This window comes from Carassius gibelio, chromosome B16 (genome assembly GCF_023724105.1).
Source record: "Carassius gibelio isolate Cgi1373 ecotype wild population from Czech Republic chromosome B16, carGib1.2-hapl.c, whole genome shotgun sequence".
Taxonomy (NCBI): Eukaryota; Metazoa; Chordata; class Actinopteri; order Cypriniformes; family Cyprinidae; genus Carassius; species Carassius gibelio.
In genome coordinates this window covers 14,465,202-14,489,627 of record NC_068411.1, presented here as the reverse complement: position 1 = coordinate 14,489,627, position 24,426 = coordinate 14,465,202, and the positions used below count along the sequence as shown (strand labels likewise).

Here is a 24,426-nt window from a genome sequence, read left to right as displayed (position 1 = left end):
CAAGGTCACTGTCTGGTTTTATGTAAACCAGGTGCACCAGCCATCGGTTCTGTAAAATCACCCCTTTGTTAAACACTTCTCGGGCAACAATAAACCATGTCTAAACTCATTGTTTCTTAGAGCACATTCCCCAACTCTGTGTATTTTAGGTCTGGGTCCATAGAATAGATATCCATCAGCCGGTTCAGACGTTCCCAACAGATGGGAAAAGCACTTGTTTCAATTACAGCAGCTCATTTGCTGTGTTCCTATGTGCAAAGTGGCATTGATGGGCATGATAATTCTCTCTATCGGCCAGAATTGAGGTATTAAAGTGATGGAGCAGGGTTGGATGAGGACAGGGGATAGTTAGCATCAGAGCGGGTCAATGCGACTCTTTTGTGATTGAGGTGAGGAATGTCTGGCTGCAGTACCTGGTCAGAATCAAGGAGGTCAGATGGAGGTCAGATGTCTGATCCAGCTGCTTGTATTTATGGTGTCTGATGTCAGCTTCGTAAATGTCCAATCTCACAAACAATATTGGCGTCCTAAGAAAGGGCTGCAAACCGAAAATGGCAAAGCTCCTAAAATGAAACATCTGACAACAAATGACTGTTTTAGTTGGAAAATTCCAGCACAATGATGCTGACAAAGTTTATGCACTGATTTGCAGCATAAATGCATTAGTCAAATTTAAATATTTTATTTTATATGGTAATGTCTGATGTTCGATGAGGGTGACAGCATAGAGTCACCTTTTAGTGACAGATCAGAAAGAATATTTATATGATGCAACATTGTTAGCTTCCATCCAAAACAGCTATACATAACTAATATGTGCGGGTTTCAGGCTAATTAGGTTTCAATATTGTCTTACTGTATCTTCAAACCTATTAATATTAGGATAGCAGGTAAAGAGAAACGAATCAAATTTAACAAAACGTTTGATTAATTAAAGAAAGATCTCTAAATAAGTTAGGCTTAATGAAAGGCCATATACTGTATAGATGTACTAGAATGAAGGAATGGAGGATGGAGTTTCTCTAAATGATAAATATGTAAATGGGATAGAGTTGTACATGCATGTGTAAATGTTTATAATGATCATAGTCTGTATTTGATCCATTGTTTTACTATGTTAGCAATTGTTGTGTTATTGATCGTAAAGATTATATTGTGTCATTAATTACTGCGCCCATAAACCTGCTGCAGTCTTTTAAAGGTTTGATCAATATTAATTAACATATCGTCTTCTCTAAAACAAAATCCCTCGTGGACAACGACTGAATATAAGTTATATGAACTTGAGTGGGTGATTTAGCTGTTAATTTGTTCCAACTTGATGCTGTAATTCTAGTAAACAATTGTATTTGCTTCATATAAATATCACTTTGTGGTCTTATATTGTGGTCAGCACAATAAGAGTAAAGTTATGGCCTTAAGTGATTTGCTTACTGAGTGAGTTTGTTTCAAAGAGCTAACTAATGAGGCCGTTTTGTGAAAATGTTTGATTGACTCATCAAAAGAGCCATTCGTAAGGGTAATTCTTCATCAATCGGACATCTCAGCTTGTTCTGTTCTTGTGAAGGAAAGACTGATGTGCACCCTAGCGAGCTGATTTCACACAAAACCACATTCAGACTCAAACAAAGTGCCCTTAGCCACAAGAAAACGAGAGAGAGAGAGATGTGAGAATGTGTTTAATCACTCTTGAAAAGGTATATTCTGGCGGTACTTTCCTTGCTTTAAAAGTTACATGTTTCCCCCTTGAGCACAAAAAAATAAAAATAAACACGAGTTTTTCCATTTTAAGTATACGTATGTTCAGTAATAGATGTGGTCAAATATGAGAATATTTTGCATTGGGATTAAGCGCATATTTTTTTTCGCATCTATTTTTAGATGTAACTATAGACTAGTTTTCCCTCAAATGCCCTTTGCTCCACTCTTTTTAAAAATCAAAGAGGGAAGGAAGATATTTGCATGCGACAAAGCAATTCTGTCCTTTGGTCTCGTTTAAACAAATGAGAATTGGAGCGCTTTGATGTTGTCGTGAGAACCGGTGACAGTTTGCTGTCTGCAGCAATCTTCTTTTACTTTTCTATGAAGCGTGATGTGCAAAGTCATCAGCAAACTGTGGTTCTCCAGTTCTGACTCCCTCTGCTCTGAGACTAACCCCAATCTTGCTCCCACTACTGCTGAATATGCAACTTCCACTCCCCTTCAATTGATCTCTCGGCAAGCCACAAGGATTTTAATCAGGATCATTGGTCAGGGATCTGAATTGCAGGGGCAGACTTCTTCATCACACTGAAGGACTGTGATATGAGTATGCCGCTGTTCAGGCATGACTGATTCAGATGCATTACATTTTGGCTGCACTTTTTAGTTTTTGGGTCTATTTTATTTTATTTTTAAAGGATAGATCTTACAGTCGTGTTCGTTTTGTGTGGGTTTTGAAGCATCAACTTTGAGGTTTTCACTCAATCGCAGCATATGGGCTCACAGAGATTGATTATTTTCCTAAAATTCTCTGGTTTTGTTCATTTGACCAAAGTAAATCATGTACATCTGAGTCAGCATGAAGGCAAGCAAATGATGAGAGAATTTTCATGTTTGAGTGGAATATCCCTTTAAGTTAGTGAAAGTTTGGCATTCCTTCTCAGTTCACAAGATTACCAAAAGCAAACATTTATTTTAAGTCATAATCTTAGACGTTGTCACCAGACAGGGATGTCATGAAGCAAGAGAGATGAGTTCGCAGCCAAGACCTTTTTAGGACAGACAATTTGTCACTGTCAGTACCGCAAACAAACTTCATGAAGTTGTCTGCTGTGCAATGGCCATAAAGCATCCATCCACAGATTGTATTTGGGTGATAACTTGGCATCACAACTTGTCAGGCCAGTGCTATTCCTCCTCTTGCTCAGAGCAAAGCTGCTTCGGACAGATTGTTTATAGGCTATTTTGGATATTATGTGTTTGCTTTTGCATTAGAGAACTTGGATCAGTTTGGAAGTACTTTTAGATGTTGCTATCTATCTATCTATCTATCTATCTATCTATCTATCTATCTATCTATCTATCTATCTATCTATCTATCTATCTATCTATCTATCTATCTATCTATCTATCTATCTATCTATCTATCTATCTATCTATCTATCTATCTATCTATCTATCTATCTATCTGTCTGTCTGTCTGTCTGTCTGTCTGTCTGACTGTCTGTCTGTTTGTCTGTCTCTCTGTGAGTGTGTGTGTGTGTGTGTGTCTGTCTGTGTTTGTGTGTGTGTGTAGGGTTGAACTTTTTTTAATATTTGTACTATTTAAAATAACTGTTTTCTAATGTAATCTATTTTAAAATGTATTTCTGTGATTTCAAAGCTGAATTTTTAACATCATTACTCCAGTCATATGATTATTCAGAAATTATTCTAACATTCTGATTTGTTGCTCTAAAAAAATATTATTATTATGTTGAAAACAGCTTTTTTTAGGTTTATTTAATGAATAGAAAGTTCAGAAGAACAGCATTTATCTGAAATTGAAATCTTGTGTAACATTATAAATAGGGCTGGGCAATATGACGATATCAATAGGAATGGACGAAATTAAAAGTGTATCGATTCATATTGTGCTCTATCGTTTATTTCATGGTGTCGCAAAATACATTGTTTACGGCAATACGTTTTCATTATTTGAATGACGGCAATCTTACATGTATTACACGGGGATGCAGGCAGACGCGTGAATAACAGCATGCGCGCATTTTAAAAACTTAATGTTTGCATGCATTTTTAAGCAGTGCAGCTTAAAACAACTGATTTTAGGCCGTTGAAACACTTGTTGAAACACAAACAACAGGGCTGTGTGAGAAGAGTGTGTAAGCCGTGAATGAGCTGCTAATAGAGTTTGTGAGCATTTTTGCCACTTTATTGGCTTTGAACGATTGCATAAACACTTATATGCTTCCAAATGCCAGTATCCTCATAAACACAGTCATTAAGGTCTTAAGGGAATGTAAACAGTTGCGAGAGAAAGCGCATATGTAACAGTATATTGGACCTTGTCTTATGTCTTGTCTTGATATAACTTACACAGTGAAGACGAATTCATTTAAATGTATGTAAATTTGTCATGTATTTCTTATTTATTGTAGTTTTTATTGTTTTTAGTCCTATTGCTTGTAATTAGTTTCTTGTTCTTATTTCATCACTGACTGTTTATGTATCTCCAGTGAGCTTGAGATTTTTTTTCTTTTTTTTTTTATTATTATTTTCTTACAGAATTTTGAATCGGATAGTGTAAAATGTAACAAAGCTTTTTATTTCAGATGTATGCTGATCTTCGGCTCTTTCTATTCATCAAAGGGCCCTGAAAAAATGTACTCAACTGTCTTAGATATTGATAATAATAATAATTGTTTCTTGATCAGCAAATCAGCATGTTAGAATGATTTCTGAAGGACTGAAATTAATAAAAAAATATGTAGCTTTAAACACAGGAAGAAATTACATTTTATAAAATCTTTTCAAATAGAAACCAGTTATTTGAAATAGTATTTTCACAATATTAGTGCTTTTGCTGTATTTTGTATCATAAAAAAAACAGGCTTGGTGAACAGAAGAGTATTCTTAAAAAAATAAATAAAATAAAATAAAAATCTTACTGTTTAAAATCTTTTGACTGTATATACAGTTATAGGAATTCATGAAGTGATTCATTTATTCATTATTTTCCATGTTTTTATTCAGCAATAGCATTTTAACTAAGAGCATTATTCCCTTCTGTCATTGCATCTAAAGAAATGCTTGGCAGTCAGACAATAAAGAACAGGCTTTGATAGGTTTCTGAGTAGAAACAGACATTCGAGACAGTGCATACTAACCATCATCTCTGTGATTTCTCTGATTTGTGTCTGATGACAGGTGGGGAAACAACCGAGTTGCAAATTGCAAGGGGAGAGAATAAAGCAATAATAAAGGATTTTAATCCCAGGAAGGAGTATTCAGTCAAGGTTATAGCTGTGAGTGGAAACCTGCGCAGCCGAGCACTTCAGGGAAAATATACTGGTATGAAATACCTTGTTTCTTTGAAGCAATCCCGCTGAAACGGATTGCAAGTGAAAATAATGTTTTTGATTTGTAGTCTCCAGTGAGCTTCAAGAAAACAATGAAAAATATTAGTGACTTGAAAATAACAGCATCGGTTTTACATATTAACAATGTGTATACAAATATACAGGGCTTACATGTTTAAGTTATTTATATACTGACATAAAAAATACTAGAAGATTTTAACTGACTGAGTATTTTGGACTTGTTTAATTCCTCATGTCTCTTCAGCAGAAGACCAGAGCAGTGATAGAGACACCACTCAACCTCAAAGACAGAAAGAACCGGGACCTGTGGATGAGGGCAATGAGATCTCAGGAGGTAAAGCCAAAGTTTAACCTCCCCAGATGTTTTTATTGATCAGACTTTTCTCTTTTACAGCTTAGGAGCCTTAAAGGGATAGTTCACCCATAAGTAAAAATTATCCCTTGATTTACTCATCCTCAAGCCGTCCCAGGTGTATATGACTTTTTAAAAGTGTAATCGGAGTTATATCAAAAATATGTCCTGGGTCTTCCAGGCTTAATAATGGCAATGAATGGGGGGAGAGATTTTGAAGCCAAAAAAGTGCATCCATCTATTATAAATTACTCCAGACGGCTCCGGGCAGTTAATAAAGTTAATAAAATAAGACAAATATTCATATTTAAAACTTCGTCAAACGCTGAAAAGCCACTCTCTTGTGAACATGTGCATGACAGTTAGCAGAAGCTAGAGATTAAGGTCTATAAAGTTTTAAATATGGATATTTTTCATCACTTTGCTTCAGAAGGCCTTTGTTAACCCCCCAGAGCTGTGTGGAGTACTTTTACTAAGGATAGGTGCACTTTTTTGGGCTTCAAAATCCGAGCGGCAACCTCCCGCTCTCTCTCGTGAAGCCCATACGGAAGTGACTAAAACTGTAATTCATCGACTGGCCACTGGAGGCTGGCTGCAAAAGGGAGTCAGTCCCGTAGGCTCCTCATGTTACAATGGCCAACTTTACAGCAGAAAAAAACATTTATAGCCTGGTTCAAAAAATGATTTTGGTCAATATATCTAATTTTGCCCTTCATGACAACTGTGAGGGGGTTGAATTTTTTTATAACTCATCCGTTTAAATTATATTAGGACTTAAACTTCTGCATAAGTAAGGGCGTGGCCAATTGAGTGACAGGTGGATTGCCGCTGCTGACACTGGGGCGTGGCTTAAGCCACCAGCTCCAACCTTTTTGCCCATTTTCGATCTCGCTTTGCACACTTTGAGCTTCAAAAACGCTCTTCAGTAGTCCACGGGTGACATCACGGACACTACGTTCATGTTTTTATACAGTCTATGTCAAAATCTCAACCCAGTTTCACTGCCATAATAAAGCTTGGAAGAGCCAGGACATTTTTTTATATTATTACAACTGTATTCATCTGAGGAAGAAAGTCATATACACCTAGGATGGCATGGGTGAGTAAATCATGGGGAAATTATTAATAATTAGAAATTTTGGGTGAACTATCCCTTTAATGGAGTTCTCAGGATTCTTCTTTAAAGTATCAACATGTAAATATCTTTAGGAGAGATGAACATGAGCCAGTTATTTTTAAGATTCACCCTAAACCTAAACCTAACTGTGAGTGTGACACAAGCAGATTAAATGAGATCGCACTTAATTGCTAACAAGTATACTGGCTGTGAATTGGTATTGTGTGTATTGGTAAAAGTTCTGAAATTGATAGCTCAGATCAGTTTCCTCCTGTCCTTGCGAGAATTTGTTGGGACATGTTTAAGTTCATATTAAAATCTCAAATTTTTGGAAAACTTTGGTATCTTGGGATATTTGAAACCACATTGCGAACATGACGTTGAAGCACTCGAGAAAACATGAGACTCCTTTCTCCTGAGAAAACTTGCAAAACTTGCAATACGTTGCAGTCTCCATTCACTCATTTCAGAGACAACAGAGATATTAAAGACATATCTCTTGTGGTTCTTCTTTTCTATTGGCTCTTCTCTTGTGGGTCTTCCTTTTCAAAGTCACTTTTCCTTTTATCTTTCACTTTATAACATTATAAGCTATATGAATTTCTCTATACGTTCTTCTGAGACTTATTATTGCTGTTTTTCCAGTGTGAGCTGCCCTCCTGTCAAGATATTTCAGCCGCGCCGCTGTCAATGATGTATAAGAATTGAAGCTGGCTGAAGATGCAGGGGGCATCTCTCTGTAGATCCCATCATCGCCGGTTTTTATGTCCCTGGCATGCTAAGGAAGTCAAAGTCAAAGATGATGTTCCTGTCTGAAAGTTTCTGCTGATGTCTCTCAGGGCCAGACCTTAGTATCTCAGCCCAGGCCAATATATCAGCAATTTGTTACAATTCTGAGGGCATTAGTGTACACAAAGGAATAAATGCTGGAGGTTTGATCATAAAACTATGTTACAAAGTATAGATGAAACCAAGGAGGTTGAATGCGAGGGAAAGGTTTCTGAACTCATGATTGACTGTGCAAGAGACGTGTCTCCAGCCCTTCTCAGCTGGCTTTTTGCTTGCCTCAAAAGAGAGATTCGGCTTTGTTTGGCCGTGAACATTGATGTTTAGTGGGTGTAAAAACAGCCAAGGCTGCTTTGGAGGCTGAAATGTGCTCTTGAGTGAAGCATTTAACTCGGGTCCCTCTGTAGGATGGCTTTAGTGCTACGTGGTCTCGCATCTGTTGTTCGGAGTCTTTAATTTAGGACACCTCTGTGTGCCTGCCAAGTGGCAGAGGTTTGAAATTGGTACGGCTCACACAGACCTTAGCTGTCCTGTTTTCCTCTTCAGACTGTTCTCAGAGTTGGCAGGATTTGGCACACGGACTCCAAGTGGGTGGTGGAGCTCTGATTCTGTTCATTTCTGTTAAGAATGACTGCACGCTTTTATTATGACTGAGAACTAATTTGATTCTCTGCTTAAGATCTCATTAGCGCAGAATAACAATGAGATAATATTTGAAAACTTGATGATGGGAATTGCCACAAGAGGGTTATCGCTGGCACAAGGCATATTCGGATAGATAGATGATGTCCTGTGTGTGCTGGTGGGCTATCCCAAAATCAGACTCTTCTTTGATGCTCCATCCCTGGGAATGTGTCTAAGCAGGCAGAGTTGAAAGTAGATGGTTAGGCCATCTGAGGATCCGTGCCATCAGCGTGGGTTGTGAAACGGCACTTTGAGCTCAACAAAAAGGTCAGATTTTTATATCTCTTCCCAGTCCTCTCATTCACAAATGAGCATTTCCAGAAGCAAATTGAAAGGTGGCATAAACACAAAGCTGTTGCTTTTTATCTTCTCACCAAACAGGTCTTTATGGGATGTCTGTAATTGTGATTCATTCTCAACATCTGTGGGTATATACGAGGCGGGGAAAAAAAATTGTAGCTGGCTGTGCAAATTACAATTTTGCAGTCAAAAGAACAAACAAACACTTAAATGGCAAGCAGCAATTCTGATATATAGCTACTGCACATTTCCTGACTTTTCAGAAAATCAGTTGCTGCTAATTTATATTCATGAGCATTGAATCTTTTATTTTTTTTGTTTTTGGTCAGAACAACCTTACTTTTTTTTCCTTTTAAGAATAATGAACACAGCAGGGATTCATTAATCAGATTTAATAAAGAGTAATTAATTTCCACAAAAATAATAAGCACTAATCATTAATAGCAATAAATGTTTCTTGAGCACCAAATCAGCAGATTAGAATATTTTTTAAGGAGCATGCAACACTGAAGACTCAAGTAATGGCTGCTGAAATTCTGCTTCCCACCACATGAATAAATACAATATGTACTGTATTTTAAATATACTGAAATAGAAAACATATATTAAATTGTAATAATATTTCATAATATTATTATTTTTTTTTACTGTGTTTTTATTTAAATGAATGCAGCCTTGATAAACATAAGGAACATAAGATTTATTTTTGGCCTTTATTTCGGTAGGACAGTTGTTGAGAGAACAGGAAGTGAAGTGGGAGAGAAGGAGGTGGGTCAGGAAAGGATCCTGAGTCAGAGCGCTGCCAACGAGGGCATCAGTTCCAACAAACATATGAGATAGTTTACAAAAAACATTAAACCTTTTTCTGACCTCAAACTTATGGCATCAAGTGTCTTTGTGAATCAAATCTTTAGAATCTATTCACCAGAAAGATTTGTTCACATCTGTTTCTTCAGGTTTCATTGTTACACAAGTCAGTGGCAACAATTGAGCATCTTTTTTTGCCTTTATTTCGATAGTACAGATGGAGAGAAGAAGGGAAGTGAAGTGGGAGAGAGAGACTCAAACCTGGGTCGCCTGCAGCACAGCAGTGTGTCGGAGTGCTGCCCACGAGGCCGTCGACTCCAGCACAAATTAGCATCTCATGTGTGTTATGAGTCATTTGTTGACAACTGAAACAAGCTGACTCTTTCGAGTCATTGTTTTCTCCACAAATGACCAACAATCTGTTATTTTCACCTGCATACTTTAAATTTTGTGCATGATTTTACCAAGCTAGTTGAAATGAGTTTCACTAACGTCATCATGTCCTTTAAATTGTGTATGGTCATCAGTCATTTTTATCACTCAGTGTCTCAACCACACATAAAGTCAGTCAGTCTTTGAATGCAAAAATATGGTGTTAGTAAAAAGAAAGAAAGCGAGAAGGATTTGATCATTTTAAAGATTCAGTCAAAAACATTGATCAAAAATGATGATAACGATGAAACGATATTAAGAATACAACTTCCACTGTCTGGGCATGATAGTTTTTGTCTGGGCACGTTGGAAAAGGCAGTGGGGGTCAACGGTCAGGTCTGTTTCACACAATCCCCTTTCTCCCACCCTCCCTGATAATAGTGTGGGAAGAAAGGTCTGATAATGGTCTTTTCTGACCTTTTTTTTTTTTGCCAGAGGGCAGGGCACTGGAGTAAGGTGAGAGGGCTGTTATTTAGGAATTCAGTACCTGAAGCACCTGTAATCTACAGAGAGATGATATCACTCCCTGAGAGAACCCAAGGTGACTGCATGGGGGACGCTTTGCTTCACCTCAAATGACCCTTTTTCTAATCGAAATCGGCCTTAGTTGATGGTATTTTAATGTGAGACTTTTTCGCACAGGGAGGCGCTTTTAATAAGCGATCATTGGTGTAGAACATTATTCTTGGAGGTGCTGTATAAGGTGCAGAGATGGCTGTCCTTTAAAGCGCTCCGCTGCCCTGCATTAGGGTGTGCGGCGCACCGGGAATGCTAATAATGTCTTTTTTGGCTCCGGTCTCTGGTGGCAGGTTGCTGAGGTAGGCAGTGATAAGGACAACGCTCTGGATCTTCCTCACAAGGAGGAAGGAGCTCCAGGACTTTCTCTGAAGGAGACTTTCGGAGTGTGACGTCTTATCAGGCCCCGCGGCCCGCCGGTGGAGGGAGCCGATAGGCAGAGCATTTGGCTACGATGAACAACATGTCAAATTGCAGATAGGCCACTTTTCCGGTGTGTCAGCTGAACTACGTCTTAAATTTGAATGCTGTACACATCTGCCTGGAATACTTCTATATGACTAGAATGCATTAAAATTACATGCCATTCCAATTCATTTAATATTTAGGCTAATCACTGATTTGTGCATTCTTCGGTAAGGCTGTCAAACACGCACAGCTTGATTTACACAAGTAAGATGTTTCTGGATCTAATATCTGTTGTTGTTCCTGGAACAACATTGCTATGATTAGCCTCTTTATCCGTACTACTTTAACCCAGGCAGTGATTGGTTCTTAATCAGGCAATCTGAAAAAGGAATATTGATCAAGGACATGGTCAGACATGATCACAGTGATTCTACAGTATAGTAAAGAAGAGGCTGTGTTTAAACACATATTAGTTAAGATACTATTTTTATAAGACATTGTATTTAAAGGGGGGGGGGGGGGGTGAAATGCTATTTCATGCATACTGAGTTTTTTACGCTGTTAAAGAGTTGGATTCCCATGCTAAACATGGACAAAGTTTCGTTTGAAGGAGTATTTTTGTTCCAAAAATACCTCTTCCGGTTTGTCACAAGTTTCGGAAAGTTTTTTTCGAGTATGGCTCTGTATGACGTGTTAGATGGAGCGGAATTTCCTTATATGGGTCCTAAGGCACTTCTGCCGGAAGAGCGCGCGCTCACGTAGAGCAGAGTGCTGAGAGCACAGACATTCATTCACTGATCAGAGCGAGAGCGAATTGTCACAAAAGAAGTGTGTTTTTGGTTGCCAGGGCAAGACAACCCTGCACAGATTACCGAAAGAGAAACAGCATTAAGGGACCAGTGGATGGAGTTTATTTTTACAGAGCATCAACGGAGTTGTGCAAGTGTTTTTGTTTGTTCCCTGCATTTCGAAGATGCTTGTTTTACAAACAAGGCCCAGTTTGACGCCGGATTTGCACATCGTTTATTTCTTAAAGATGATGCAATCCCAACGAAAAAGGGTCACGATCGCAAATATTGCGTAAGCACATCAAGTAAACAACATGCGATGTTGTCATCAAACTGCACTTTCCACATGTACAGCTTAAAAAAAAAAAAAAAAAGACGACATAAAGTGGAACTTAGTCATTTTCCAAAACCGCTAAGCAAATATATACAGTTTCAGTACATACCACATAGAGACGCCTTTGCTGATGCTGCTCTTGTTAAATTTCAGCCTCTGGATCTGTGTCACAGCTTCCAAACGCTTTCAACGCAAAAGCCTACTCGCGCTCGTGATTCTTTAGCTCCGCCCACACGCCACGCCTCCAGCCGGTCGTGTTTTTCCGGGAAAAATCGGTACAGACTATCTTTCTCTTATGAATATAATAAAACTAAAGACTTTTTGGAGTTATGAAGGATGCAGTACTACTCTATAGGTACTCAAGATTAACAGGATATTGAGTGAAAACGAGCATTTCACCCCCCCCCCCCCTTTAACAAATAATTTAATTATGTTTAAATAATTGTATTTAATAATAATAATTATTATTATTATCATTATTAGTATTGGTAATGATGAAATTTCACTTATAGAATTTTTTGAGTCGGTTTTAATTCCTCTTAACAATTAGATTAAGAAGATTAATATGATTATTTTTGAGATAAAATATTAGAAAAACATTAATTACAATAATTTGGATCATATAGTAAACTCTTTTGAAGTAATTAAGACAAAAAAAAAGATCTTTTATTCATTCATTTTTATAATGTGCCACTGACAAAACAGGCAGAATATGTATGTTTTACTAAGATTTCATGTGAAGAACGAATTAGTATCTACACTGGATTAATCCTCAAGTTAATTCTGTAAAGCTATATGTCTTAAATTCACTAAAAAATAAGATTCATTTGTTCAGGAGTCATTTAAACAACCCTAGTCATGCGGTATGGTTTGGATTCATTTAAAATAACTTGCTCAAAAGAGTTGTTCATTTAAGAATTTTGATTCACTAAAATCAGATTCAATTTGTTGAATCTGACTGCACTAGTCAAGCTGAATGGATTTGATTCACTAAAAAGATCATACTCAAAAGAGTCATTCGTTAGAGTGTTTGACTAGACTGATGTATTAATTTCCGGTATCTGTATGGTTTTGATTCACTAAAAGAACAGATTCAAATAAGTCGTTTGTTTGGGAATCTTATTGAACCGGTCACACAGTTTTTTTAAGAATCTGTACAATTTAGATTTTGATCCTCAAAAACAACCAACACCAAAGAGTCATTCATTTAAGAATCTGCATGCTATTGATTCACTACTATACAGATTCACAGGATTCATTTGCTTGTGAACCTGACTTCCGTGGTTGCTCTGTATGTTTTTGTTTCACTAAAAATAAATCACAAAGGGTCATTTGTTGATAAATCAAACTAGACTGATGTATATATATTCAAGCTGTACATTCAGTAGCTGTGTTGCATTGCCACTAAATAGTAATAATGCAGAAAACATGTTTGCATCAACAATTTTATCATTATTATTAAAAAAAAATTCTAGAAAAATAATGTCCCTCAAACACAATCACCGAGTACACTAGGACAATTTCTCTGTTTAAAATGCCAGTCTTATCACTCGTTCAGTGCTGCAGCCGTGCCCTCTTAATCTTCTGCTGATTAACTGAGTATATGTGGAATCTGTTTTGTGATTAACTTGTAGTAGCACTGGTGTAATCATGTCAGCCATATTGCAAGAGAGACCGCTGATCTTTGCAGTGCCAGATGTGAAACTGAAGGCCATTACATTAGCACCACACAGCTGTCCGCCTGTCCTTTCGCCAATAAGCAAACAAACTCTAGATGGGCCAGCTGTTTATTAATGTCTGATTGAATTTTTCATTACAACTTCATTACTAGATCAGGAAGTCCACAAAAGACCTGTTTTAGGCATTACGCAGAATCAGCATGAGTGAGGGATCAACTGCTGTTGACTTCATTTCAAAAGTGCTGTTTCGGTTATGGCTGTCTGGGGACTGGGGGTTTGGATTAAACTGAAGCTGTTAAGAGGTTTCTTTCCCCTCCAATCTGACATTAAGGACAAGTCAACGTCCAATCCCACAGCAATTTTTGGTTTCTATGACCCCTGTTTGTTTATTACTCTCCGTTACGGAAAGCTTTTGAGTTACTGTAGATGTTCCAGCAGGAAGTAAATGTAAATTACATCCTCCATACATGAGACTATTGCAGAGGGACGCCCTGGTTCATGCCTGATTTAATATCCCTTCCTGTAATTAAGAGAGAGAGGGCAGCTCAGGGCCAGTGAGGCACTGATGTAATCATCAAGAGTTGGTATGATGCATGGAGAGCCACATATTTAATATCTCTCTCTCTCTCTCTCTCTCTCTCTCTCTCTCTCTCTCTCTGTGTCTGTGTGTGTGTGCAAATCTGCATTTGCTACATGGGGTCTCAGTGGGACGAAGAGTTACCATTTATATTGGACGTTTCACATTGTCACATTGTCACAATGTTTCTCTTCAAACACTAAGTGAGAAGATGTAGAGCAGATCCGACAGCTGGTAATATTGTCAGTGGTACATGATTGTGTCATTCTGATGATGAGGTTACTGATGTGAAAATGTATTGCTTAGGACAGATCTTTTTTTGTAGTATGTACCAATTGGAAGTGCATGTAAAAATATATACATTATATAATCAGTGTTTTGACTTATTTTCCTGTAAAAAAAAAAAGATAAAATACTTTATTTTTCATAAGATATTCAGAATTATTTTTACATAATATTTCTTGAAACACGTTATTTTTTTCTTACCCCATTAGCTGGGATCTATCTATCTATCTATCTATCTATCTATCTATCTATCTATCTATCTATCTATCTATCTATCTATCTATCTATCTATCTATCTATCTATCTATCTATCTATCTATCTATCTGTCTGTCTGTCTGTCTGTCTGTCTGTCTGTCTGTCTGTCTGTCTGTCTGTCTGTCTGTCTGACTGTGTCTGTCTGACTGTCTGTCTGTCTATCTATCTGTCTGTCTGTCTGACTGTGTCTGTCTGACTGTCTGTCTGTCTGACTGTCTATCTGTCTATCTATCTGTCTGTCTGTCTGTCTGTCTGTTTGTCTGTCTCTCTGTCTGTCTGACTGTCTATCTGTCTATCTATCTGTCTGTCTGTCTGTCTGTCTGTCTGACTGTCAATCTGTCTGTCTGTCTGTCTGTCTGTCTGACTGTGTCTGTCTGACTGTCTGTCTGTCTATCTATCTGTCTGTCTGTCTGTCTGTCTGACTGTCTGTCTGTCTGACTGTCTATCTGTCTATCTATCTGTCTGTCTGTCTGTCTGTCTGACTGTCTGTCTGTCTGTCTGACTGTCTGTCTGTCTGACTGTCTGTCTGTCTATCTATCTGTCTGTCTGTCTGTCTTTCTGTCTGACTGTCTGTCTGTCTGACTGTCTATCTGTCTATCTATCTGTCTGTCTGTCTGTCTGACTGTCTGACTGTCTATCTGTCTATCTATCTGTCTGTCTGTCTGTCTGTCTGTCTGACTGTCTGACTGTCTATCTGTCTATCTATCTGTCTGTCTGTCTGACTGTGTCTGTCTGACTGTCTGTCTGTCTTTCTGTCTTATTGAAAATCCTGACTGTCTTTGTCTCTTTGTTCCCTGACCAACTCTGTCCAATTTTGTTTCCTTTCGCATTTTTTTTTTCATTTTGCTCAAGTCAACATCCCCATTCACCTCTTACCTTGCATGTGATCTGCAGGATGTCTGATGCACGCTAATGAAAGTCTCAGCTCAGGTGTTTGATATTTACAACACACTGCTCTAGTGAGGTAATAAAACCTCCGCTCCAGTGCCGCCCACCGGGGGGAATCAGTAATAATCCAGCGGGGCATAACTCTGAATATATGTGTGGAGCTTGTCCTCTGCACAAGCACCATTAAGCATCTGGGAGTATGATGTGTTGGTCCCTCTCCATGAATTCATACGCCTGGGAGGAGAGCTTGGCAGCGATTCAAGGTCATTAAGATTTTAAATCTTGGATGAAATTGTCTTTAGGGAACAATCCAACACGATAATAAAAATAAATTTGTGTTGAAACATTGCAAAATTATTGTTTTTGGTTTCCAGTAAAAATATGTAAATGTCCTTAAAATATATATTTTTGTGAGAACCAAACATTTTTTGTTTCTTTTAAATGTTTATGTATAAATAAAAAAATAAATAAATCAAAATGTAATAAAGTTGAAACCATTGCTATTTTTCAATCTATTATTATATTATATTTTCTCTGTAGTTGTTATTAAAATTATTTTTGATAAATGAAATAAAGCTGAAATAATTTAGAATTTAATAAGAAATTAGAAATGTTGCCTTGGTAGCTAACTAAAATTAAAAGTTGAGGTAGAAAAAAAAAGAAAACAAACTGAAATGAAGGTAACTATTAAATGAATAAAATAAAATGACTCAAATGAAAATATAAAAATGAAAATATAAAAAGTAATTGAAAACATTAATAAACAATATAATATAAATAATACTAAAATAACACTAATTTTTTAAACAAAAGGTTCTAATATTTTATACATTTATTTGTATGTAAATAAGGTTTTTGTTATTTTTATTGAAGAACAACACAAAAAGAATTCCATTTAGATTAAGAAATTGAGCTTTTGCAACATACAGATTGAAGCTGACTTGTTTCTTTTCAAAGAGCACAAATTCTCATTATATTTTAATAGATATAGTGCCCAAAATGGGGGCAACCCTTGAAACGGCTGTTTAAAGCTGTGTTGGGCGGCTAATGGATGACTCAATAAAGAGTTCTCCTCTGACGCCCATATAAAGTGCCAGCGCTTGAGGCCTCAGGGAAGGCACAATGCGAGGGCAAACTGATATTTTCATAACATCTGCAAACCATTGGGAGGAAGCACACTCTGGCTCTAAAATGTATCGCCACATTAATCTCCAGTGTTATCATTTATTTAGGCCCTGCCCTCCTTCAGGATTTAGTAGTGCCTCTGGTCATTTTTCCCAAGGACTGTTTTTTTTATGATGCACAGAGTTTTGGTGTGGTGTGGGTTGGTTTGACTGGCAATTGCTGAAATACAGAGTTGGTTAATAGTGGCTCTAGTGGGATAGCGATCCTCTGTCCTGCCGTTCACCCCGCACATGAGAAGAAGGTCAGAGATCAGACTGCACTGAAGCTTCTGAACATGAAAAGTAGTTCACTCATTACAGCAGAGGACACTGAGGTGGGCTTCTCTCGCTCATTGTTTCTCATCCACATTCTCTCCCTCTCTGGCAAAAATTCCCCATGCTCACATTTCAAAGTCTTGCACTAAATGCTAAAGTGTGACATCTCTCAAATCTGTTGCTGCTTTTAGACTGCACCCTGTCTGGCCTATAGCTTAATGAAAATGAGTGCTAATTAACCCCTGTGAGAATCGCCCATAATGGCTGTTAGGGATGTGCCAGTAAAATTTATATATTGTATGACTGCAGCATGATGATGTAATGGGGTACAAGTAATGGATAATGTACAGTCAGATGGTCATTATCACAAAACGACCCCCAACAGGGTGATCAAGACCTCAGCATGAAGTAGCAGGGTTTATGCAGCTCTTAAAAAAGTCTTAAAAAGTATTAATTCACACAATTCTGAGGTTATGAAGGTTTGACATTAGAGCAGACAGTCTTAAATTCATGAAGTCATAACGTTAAACATTGCATACATACAATTTACCATATGAAGTTTGTTTTCTGAGAATTGGAACAAAATTAAATTAATAGTTACACTTTAGTATAGGGACTAATTCTCAGTATTACTTATTAGCGGACATATTTCTAGCATATTTGCTATATTTTAAAACAAGAAAAAATATCTGTCAATGGGGTAATAAAACTTGTTCCCCCTTTGAATTAAGTCGATTTTTGTTAGGCCACAGGCAGATAACTTTTCCTGTTGTAACCACAAATGGCAACTCGATCAATTTCTCATAAAATAAGGCTTTTTAACTGTTTTGTTTTGCTTCCCAAATAAATATATCCTGAGTTTAGACATTTCCACTGAAAAATAAGACACAAATATAGAGGAAACAATCACTTTTGCAGAGTGGACGGAAGGTAGAGTAATAGTTATTTCAGTTTATAAATTCTGTCAAATGAACTGAAATCTATTGGAGAACTGTTGAATTTAGTATTTTCAAACTCTGAAGCATTGCCAATACAAGACATTTACATTTAGAGACATACTGACATATTGTGTTCCATTAAATTTATTCCTTAATTTTTATTTACACACACACACACACAAACACAAAATTAAGTTCTTAAAAAGTCCCAACTTTCCTTTCATAAACATACCTTCATGAGTAGACAAGCTACTGTAGGTGTAGGACCTAGGTACTACAACCCCCCCCCTCACCCCCCCCCCCCCCCCCCCGTCTTGCATTTCAGCCTCTGTAAAAATCTGTGATTAACTCAGCTGTATGCACTCTTGTAAATCTCACACTCTTAACATTGCCGCAGTAAGTTATCTGAGGTGATTTCCCTCTATATTCTCCCCTTTCCAGTAGTCAAAAAACTTCAAAGATTGTTAAATTAAGTATTACTTATTCCTCACACTGACGGACCCAGTAGCTAACAAAGAGTGGCAATATTCAGAGCACTGCCTCACACACATGTAACGCACACACTTCATCTTTCATCCAAAGTTCGCAAATGCTTTTCATTCTAGTAAAATATAATAAAATGCAACCAAATACAGGACCATTACTGATAAACACTTATTGAAGTTAAAAACTTATAAAAAAGTATAAAAACTTACGAAGTTGTCAGTAGAGCAAGATTCAAACTTACAACATCTCACACTTGGAGGGATAAAAGTCAGTGGAGTCCAAACAAGAATTGACTTTCATTGTGTGAACAGACGAAAACAAGAAAAAATCAAAATAAACTGAAAGGAAACGAAAGGAAAAGAAACAAAAACAACTACACAAAAAAAACAACACATAAAGCAAGACAAAACACTGAACAATACGGAAATAAAATACTAAACCATCACTTAACTAACAACAAAAAACTGACGAGTCAGAATTAAGTATCTATTTCAGAAAGTTGTATAATAAAGCAATTTAGACCCCAGATTCCAAAACTTACGGGCCCAAAAAAAAAAAAAAAAAACTATCAGAGATGGTCTTTTTCAAAAGGTGCACCATTGTACCTGTTTACCTCTAAAGGGGGCTTGTTGGTACCTTACAGGTATATATTAGTTTACATGTTAGTACCTAAATGATACATATTATTACCACCCCAGTAACAGCTTTTCTAGCTTTTCTAGCTTTTTTTTTTTTTTTTGTGAGAGTGAACACATCTCTTATAGGCTCTTTGCAGTTTGCCTGCTCAAAGTTAAATCAGAGAAAGTGTACTACTTTGCTATGTTACTTGAAATATGTACAGTTTAGAGTCACTGGATGTTTTATAATGTGCGTAAATGGTCAGATTGATGTAAATTATTGAAAAATCTGAACACGATACGGTCTGAAGTATCGATTATCCGTCTGTATGGGCATGATACGCAAGAGAGGCTCATTGTCTGAAATAAACTTCTAGAAGTTATAAAAGTTCTGTTGACCATCGATCTCAGCATGTGATGCAACTATCTTTGTCTAGCTTTGACAAGCTGAGACAGGCTCTCTTCGTAGCCCCGATTATCCAAACTCTGTAGGTTTCTGTTTTATATTTATTTGTAGCTATATCATCACTTCTCCTCGTGTGAGAGCCTGTTAGCAGATGCTGTATATAGTGTGTTGCTGAAGGGCAGTTTGGAAATTAGCGGTGACATGTTCAAAGTGTCTAGAGGCCTTTCAGTCTGTGCCTCTTCCCACGCAAACCCCAGACGGACTGTAAAACAATCCCTCCAGCCCAGACAGAGCCCAAAGCCTGCGCTTCAGTAAAAATGCTGCTTGAGAATAATAGAAGCATCCAAAAAATTTAATAAATATCAGACAGAATTACAACACAGTCAATTTCATTCCCAGATCAATGGAGGCCCCATAATAAATCATCTTCATGTCTGGAAGAAATGGTCATTTAAAAAAAAGAAAAAAAGAAAAGAGCTTGTAAAGAAGCCGTGGACTGCAAACCATATTAATGATTGAAATTCGTACTTTAAAGGACTGAATTCTTTGAACTTGTATGGAAGATATTAGATTGGACAGCCTTATTTGGCCATTCTGAGAAGGAGGCTTAGAGGCATCTGATGATTTTTACATGACAGTGAACTCAACCCTAAGATTGGTCAGTAATCATGAATTCTGATTGGTCAGAATCTGAGCATGCATTCTTAGACGTGATGCACTTAAATGAACCAGTTAAATGATATGTAAAACAAAGCATGTAGGCTGTTTAGTGTGCAGACCGAGTGTGCTTGGTCTGGAGCTTCCTGACCTCTTTAGCGCTGAATAAGAATGAGAAACTAACAGGAGTGCTATGAGAATGAGAATAGTAATCATCACTGTTTTCAGCCGGTCTGCCTGAAGGAATCTAGATGTGGGCTGCATCAACACTCCCACTCGTCAACATCACAAATGCTCTTCTCCACTCTCATAACTCATCTCCACGCTGTAGGTTTGTGTCTGCTAGGGGTGAAGCACTAGGGGGCCCCGGGTCTGCATTGATCCACTTTTAGCCCACTCAACCAAAGTTAGTTGGCTGGAATTAACATATGCACCTTTGCTGACTTGCATTATAAGCACATTTCTGAGAGAGGATATGGTTTATATGGTTAACCAGTCGCTTGATCGACTGGTTCAGTAGACACTGATCTAAAATGGGACGCAACCCTCCATCCTTCTTTGGAACTATGAAGTACCGGCTCTAGAACCTAGACTCTCTGTCGTGAGGAGAGACCACCTCGATGGCCTCTTACCTCAGGAGAGTGTGCACTTCCTGTTCCATAACCAGAGCTTGCTTGGGACCCACCAGCATGGGAGTAACCCTGTTGAACTGAGATGGAGGAGAACCAAACTGGATTCTGTAGCCTCTTTCTACAGTGTGCAGGACCCATTGAGACACATTTGGCAGTAGTTTCCATGCTGCTAAGTGGTCTACTAAAGGAATCAGTCTCTTGAGACTGACCTCTGGTGTAATCAGAACAGCTAGTAACAGTGGACTGGCAGGAGACAACCGAACTAACCGTTCTAGAGACCTCCACAGAGGTGGCAAGCCTCTCAGCACCGCTACGTTCCCGGGCGGTAACTGAGAGTGGTGCTCGCGGGAGACCGCTCTGCCCTGTAATGCCGGCAGGGTTGGCATGATGAGCTCCTGAGGGCACTGAGGCCAGACGGGCACTGTGTAATGCCATGAACCCCGCTTCACCTCAGAGGGGACTGCCCTCATAAGCCCTGGGCCATTGGTGTCAGGGCTTCTTAGCCAAGGACCTCTTAGCCTTAAGGATGGTTCACAGTTCCGGCTTAGGCCTGGAGGCCTCCCAGCCAGAGTGCTGCTTAGACCCACGGTTCTGTTTCTGTGTATCCCTGTACGAGGGGCTGGTACTCAGCTGAGAATGCCGCTTCCCGGCAGCCTCCGGAACTAGAGAGCAGCGAGGGAGGAACCCCTGGAATGCCGCCGCCTGATTGTGAGCTTCCTAGAACCTGTCGACGCCGGAATTAACAGCGCCACCGAACAGTACCGAGGACACAAGTGAGGCATCCATGAGGCAGACCCTATCTTTCTACCTCATATCAGAAAGGGCCAGCGACAAATGTCTCTCTGCATCCACCAACGCTGCCATAGACTGCCGAATGGCATGGGCGGTCTCTTTTTTAGCAGAGAGAGACAAATCAGTGGTCCTCTTGAGCTCTGTAATATCCTCAGATTTTATTTTCATGCTCATCTAGTTCCTTCAGCAACACCGCCATGGTGTGCAGACACGCACCAGTCTGACCCGCTGCTGAGTACCCCTTGCCCACCAGTGCTGAGGTAGTACGCAGCGGCTTGGAGGGCAATGCTGGAGCCTTCAAAGAAGATGCAGAGCTGGGAGACAGATACCTGCGAGCGTCTGTTCAACCCATGGCATAGTTTTATAGCCACGCTCACTCATCCCTGTCACATTGCCGTAGTCATCAGAAGTGGGAATGAAGAGGCGGGACGAAAAGGGCTTTGATCACGATTTACACACTCGGTGTGCAAATCAGGGAAAAAAGGCTATTCTGCGGTTCAGCCTTTTTCTCGGAGGGCCAATCGATGCTCAACTTGGCCACAGCATGAGTTACCACCTCCAAAAGCTCCTCATACTGGGGTGACTGAGAGGGCAAATCCACATCGACGCCTACCACATCAACTTCCCCGGAGGAAGACAGGTAAAGCGTTGAGCCTGCTTTTTGACAGAAATATAATAAAAGCACTGTGATAATGTTGTGATTTTTTTATCCTTCCTTGCTTAAAGTATACATTTTATAGAAACAATTTTTTTAATTTAATTTAATTTAATTTATTTTTTGAACAGCACTGTATATCAAAAACTGTAGTAAATGTACTTGCTAATAACAAGTACTATGGTGCAGACATATTACGCATCCCAAAAACGTATCTGACTTGTTTCAGACTGCCTTGTATGTATGTAATAAAGACAATTAATATTCATGAGCTCAGCCTCATCCATGTAGTGACACCTCGCCCACCTTCTGTCTCCTCAATCTAAATCTTGTTCCACTCCACACTCTCAGAAATAAAGGTCAAAAAGCTGTCACTGGGGTGGTACCTTTTCAAAAGGTACATATTTGTACCTTAAGGGTCCATTTTGGTACCTTAGAGGTACATATTAGTTCTCAACAAATGTACATCTTGGAACCCAGTAGGTACAAAAGTGTTCCTTTTGAAAAGGTACCACCCCAGTGACAGCTTCTGTACCTTTATTTCTGAGAGTGCACTCACAGCCCTCTGTGTTTAAACTCTGGTTCACCTTTTTATATTTCTTGCCACTTCACGTCCCATTAAGAGACGAGATGACATGCTTAATTGTCTTAAATGCCTGTTTCAGGTTCTCCTGCCAAGTCTGGGAAGATGGTGGAATGGGTCAGAAAGGGTCTGCTTTCTGGACTTCCCCAAAAGGCCCAGAAGAGCCCAGACTGTGGCATGCTATCTGTCCTTTCGGTTTATTTAGATGGAGTGGACTGATTAACTTGTGTGCTCTTTAGAACAAAGGCACCCATTCTTCGGCCTGTGCATTGTTTGGCACTTGGCTATGTTGCTCCCAGAATCCTCTGCGGATGTCACAACCCATAGCATACTTGGCATGGCCTGCAGTAGAGAGAGAGCTGAAGCATGAGAGAGGAATAATGCCGCCGTAATAAAACGCTCTACAGAGGCTAGATAGATCAGCCGCTCTCCTCACTCTTTTTCAATAACCCCTGTCTGCATTCTTTAGGATATAAAAAAGTGGGAATAGAGGGGGAAATCTGTTGGTTAGAGCTATTAACCTTAATGGGCGTTGAATGGTATTTAAACATGCCCCTGAGAGACCCAGATGAGTTCTTCTAGTTTTATGTTTTATCGTACTGCCCACTGCAGTTATTAAAGGCCTTCTCTCTTATTGTTTCTGTCTCTTTGTTTTTCTTTCTCCTCTGTTTCCTGTTGATATGCCACTGTAGCTCAGATATCTCAGATACTTAGAAACTGTTATGGTTTATGTGTATGTGTATGTGCATGTGTATTATTATTTTTATATTACATTTTGTATAAAGTATTTTGCTTTACATGTGCTGTTGTGTATAATTACATTATATTATACTATATTATAGTTTTATAAAGTATTTTACAATAAATCCTGCATTATGTTTCTTTTAGTAAATGTAGCGAAGTTTTGGTAAAGTAGTGTAGTTTTGAGTGCATGAGTTTTGCATATTTCAAGTGTTGCATATTTATTCATTTAAATTTGACAAACAATATCATGGTTTAAAAAAATTTACATAAAAAATTAATGAATCAATAAAAAAATAAAACTAGAATAGTTATTTTAAAATACACAATAATACAGTTTTTGTGTGTGTCTTTATCAAATAAATGTGAGCATTAGAAACATTAAATATCTTAATGATCCTAAACATTTGCATTTTTGAATATTATATTATATTATATTATAAAAAAAATAAAAGGTTGCCATTTAGAGTTCTAGGGGAAAATAAAATGTAATGGGCTTTCTAGTGAGCGTTGGAGACTTAAAAAAATATATAATTTATAAATATTTAATTTAATTTAATTTAATTTAATTTAATTTAATTTAATTTAATTTAATTTAATTTAATTTAATTTAATTTAAAAAGTTTGCCTTTTAGAGTTTTAGGGGAAAATAAAATCTGATGGGCTTTTTGAGACGAAGAACTTCTTGAATTTCCCATCCGATTTGGATGTGCTGTATTTCATAATAGCTACCCATAGGTAGCACATGCATAATTATTTAGGTGATATTGTCAGCATATTAAGAACCACTCCAGATATCAAGCAGACTTATATAACCCTAGGCTTACTATATCTTTGTCCCTTCAACATCCCTGTATTCCTTAATGACTTCACCTCAAAGAGAGTTAAAAGGTAACCAAAAAGGCATGCTTGCTAAAAACTCATCATTATTCAGTGCCTCAAAAGAGCAAGAATTCTCCTTCCCCCCACATTAGTAGTCTAGACACCCCAGCGGCAAGGGAATGAAGATAGCTGACAAATTTCTGACATGAGGGATCTGACAGGAGCAGCAAGAGTGTCCATTCAGTAGTTAATCTTAATATTCATTTAATAAGAACAATAAACGTGACCTGCCACGGGACCAGCTCAAATACTCTCACCTCTAGTGAATATTTCACATGTCTGGAGATGCTGCGGTACATGCACGCGAC

The 24,426-nt window shown here is 38.2% G+C and overlaps 1 protein-coding gene across 9 annotated transcripts in view; it reads left to right on the top strand.

The window, feature by feature from the left end:
* col14a1a (collagen, type XIV, alpha 1a) overlaps positions 1-24,426 on the top strand; it is a 109,011-nt gene that overhangs the window by 7,572 nt on the left and 77,013 nt on the right. For 6 of the 9 annotated variants that reach the window (XM_052577441.1, XM_052577439.1, XM_052577443.1 and 3 more), the window contains exons 4-5: positions 4,909-5,052; positions 5,326-5,415. The exons of 1 other annotated variant lie outside the window; for it this stretch is intronic. In XM_052577441.1, the coding sequence (XP_052433401.1) occupies positions 4,909-5,052; positions 5,326-5,415 (234 nt within the window). The remainder of the gene's footprint in view (positions 1-4,908; positions 5,053-5,325; positions 5,416-24,426) is intronic. 2 more of the 9 variants (XM_052577442.1, XM_052577440.1) reach the window with 1 other exon arrangement.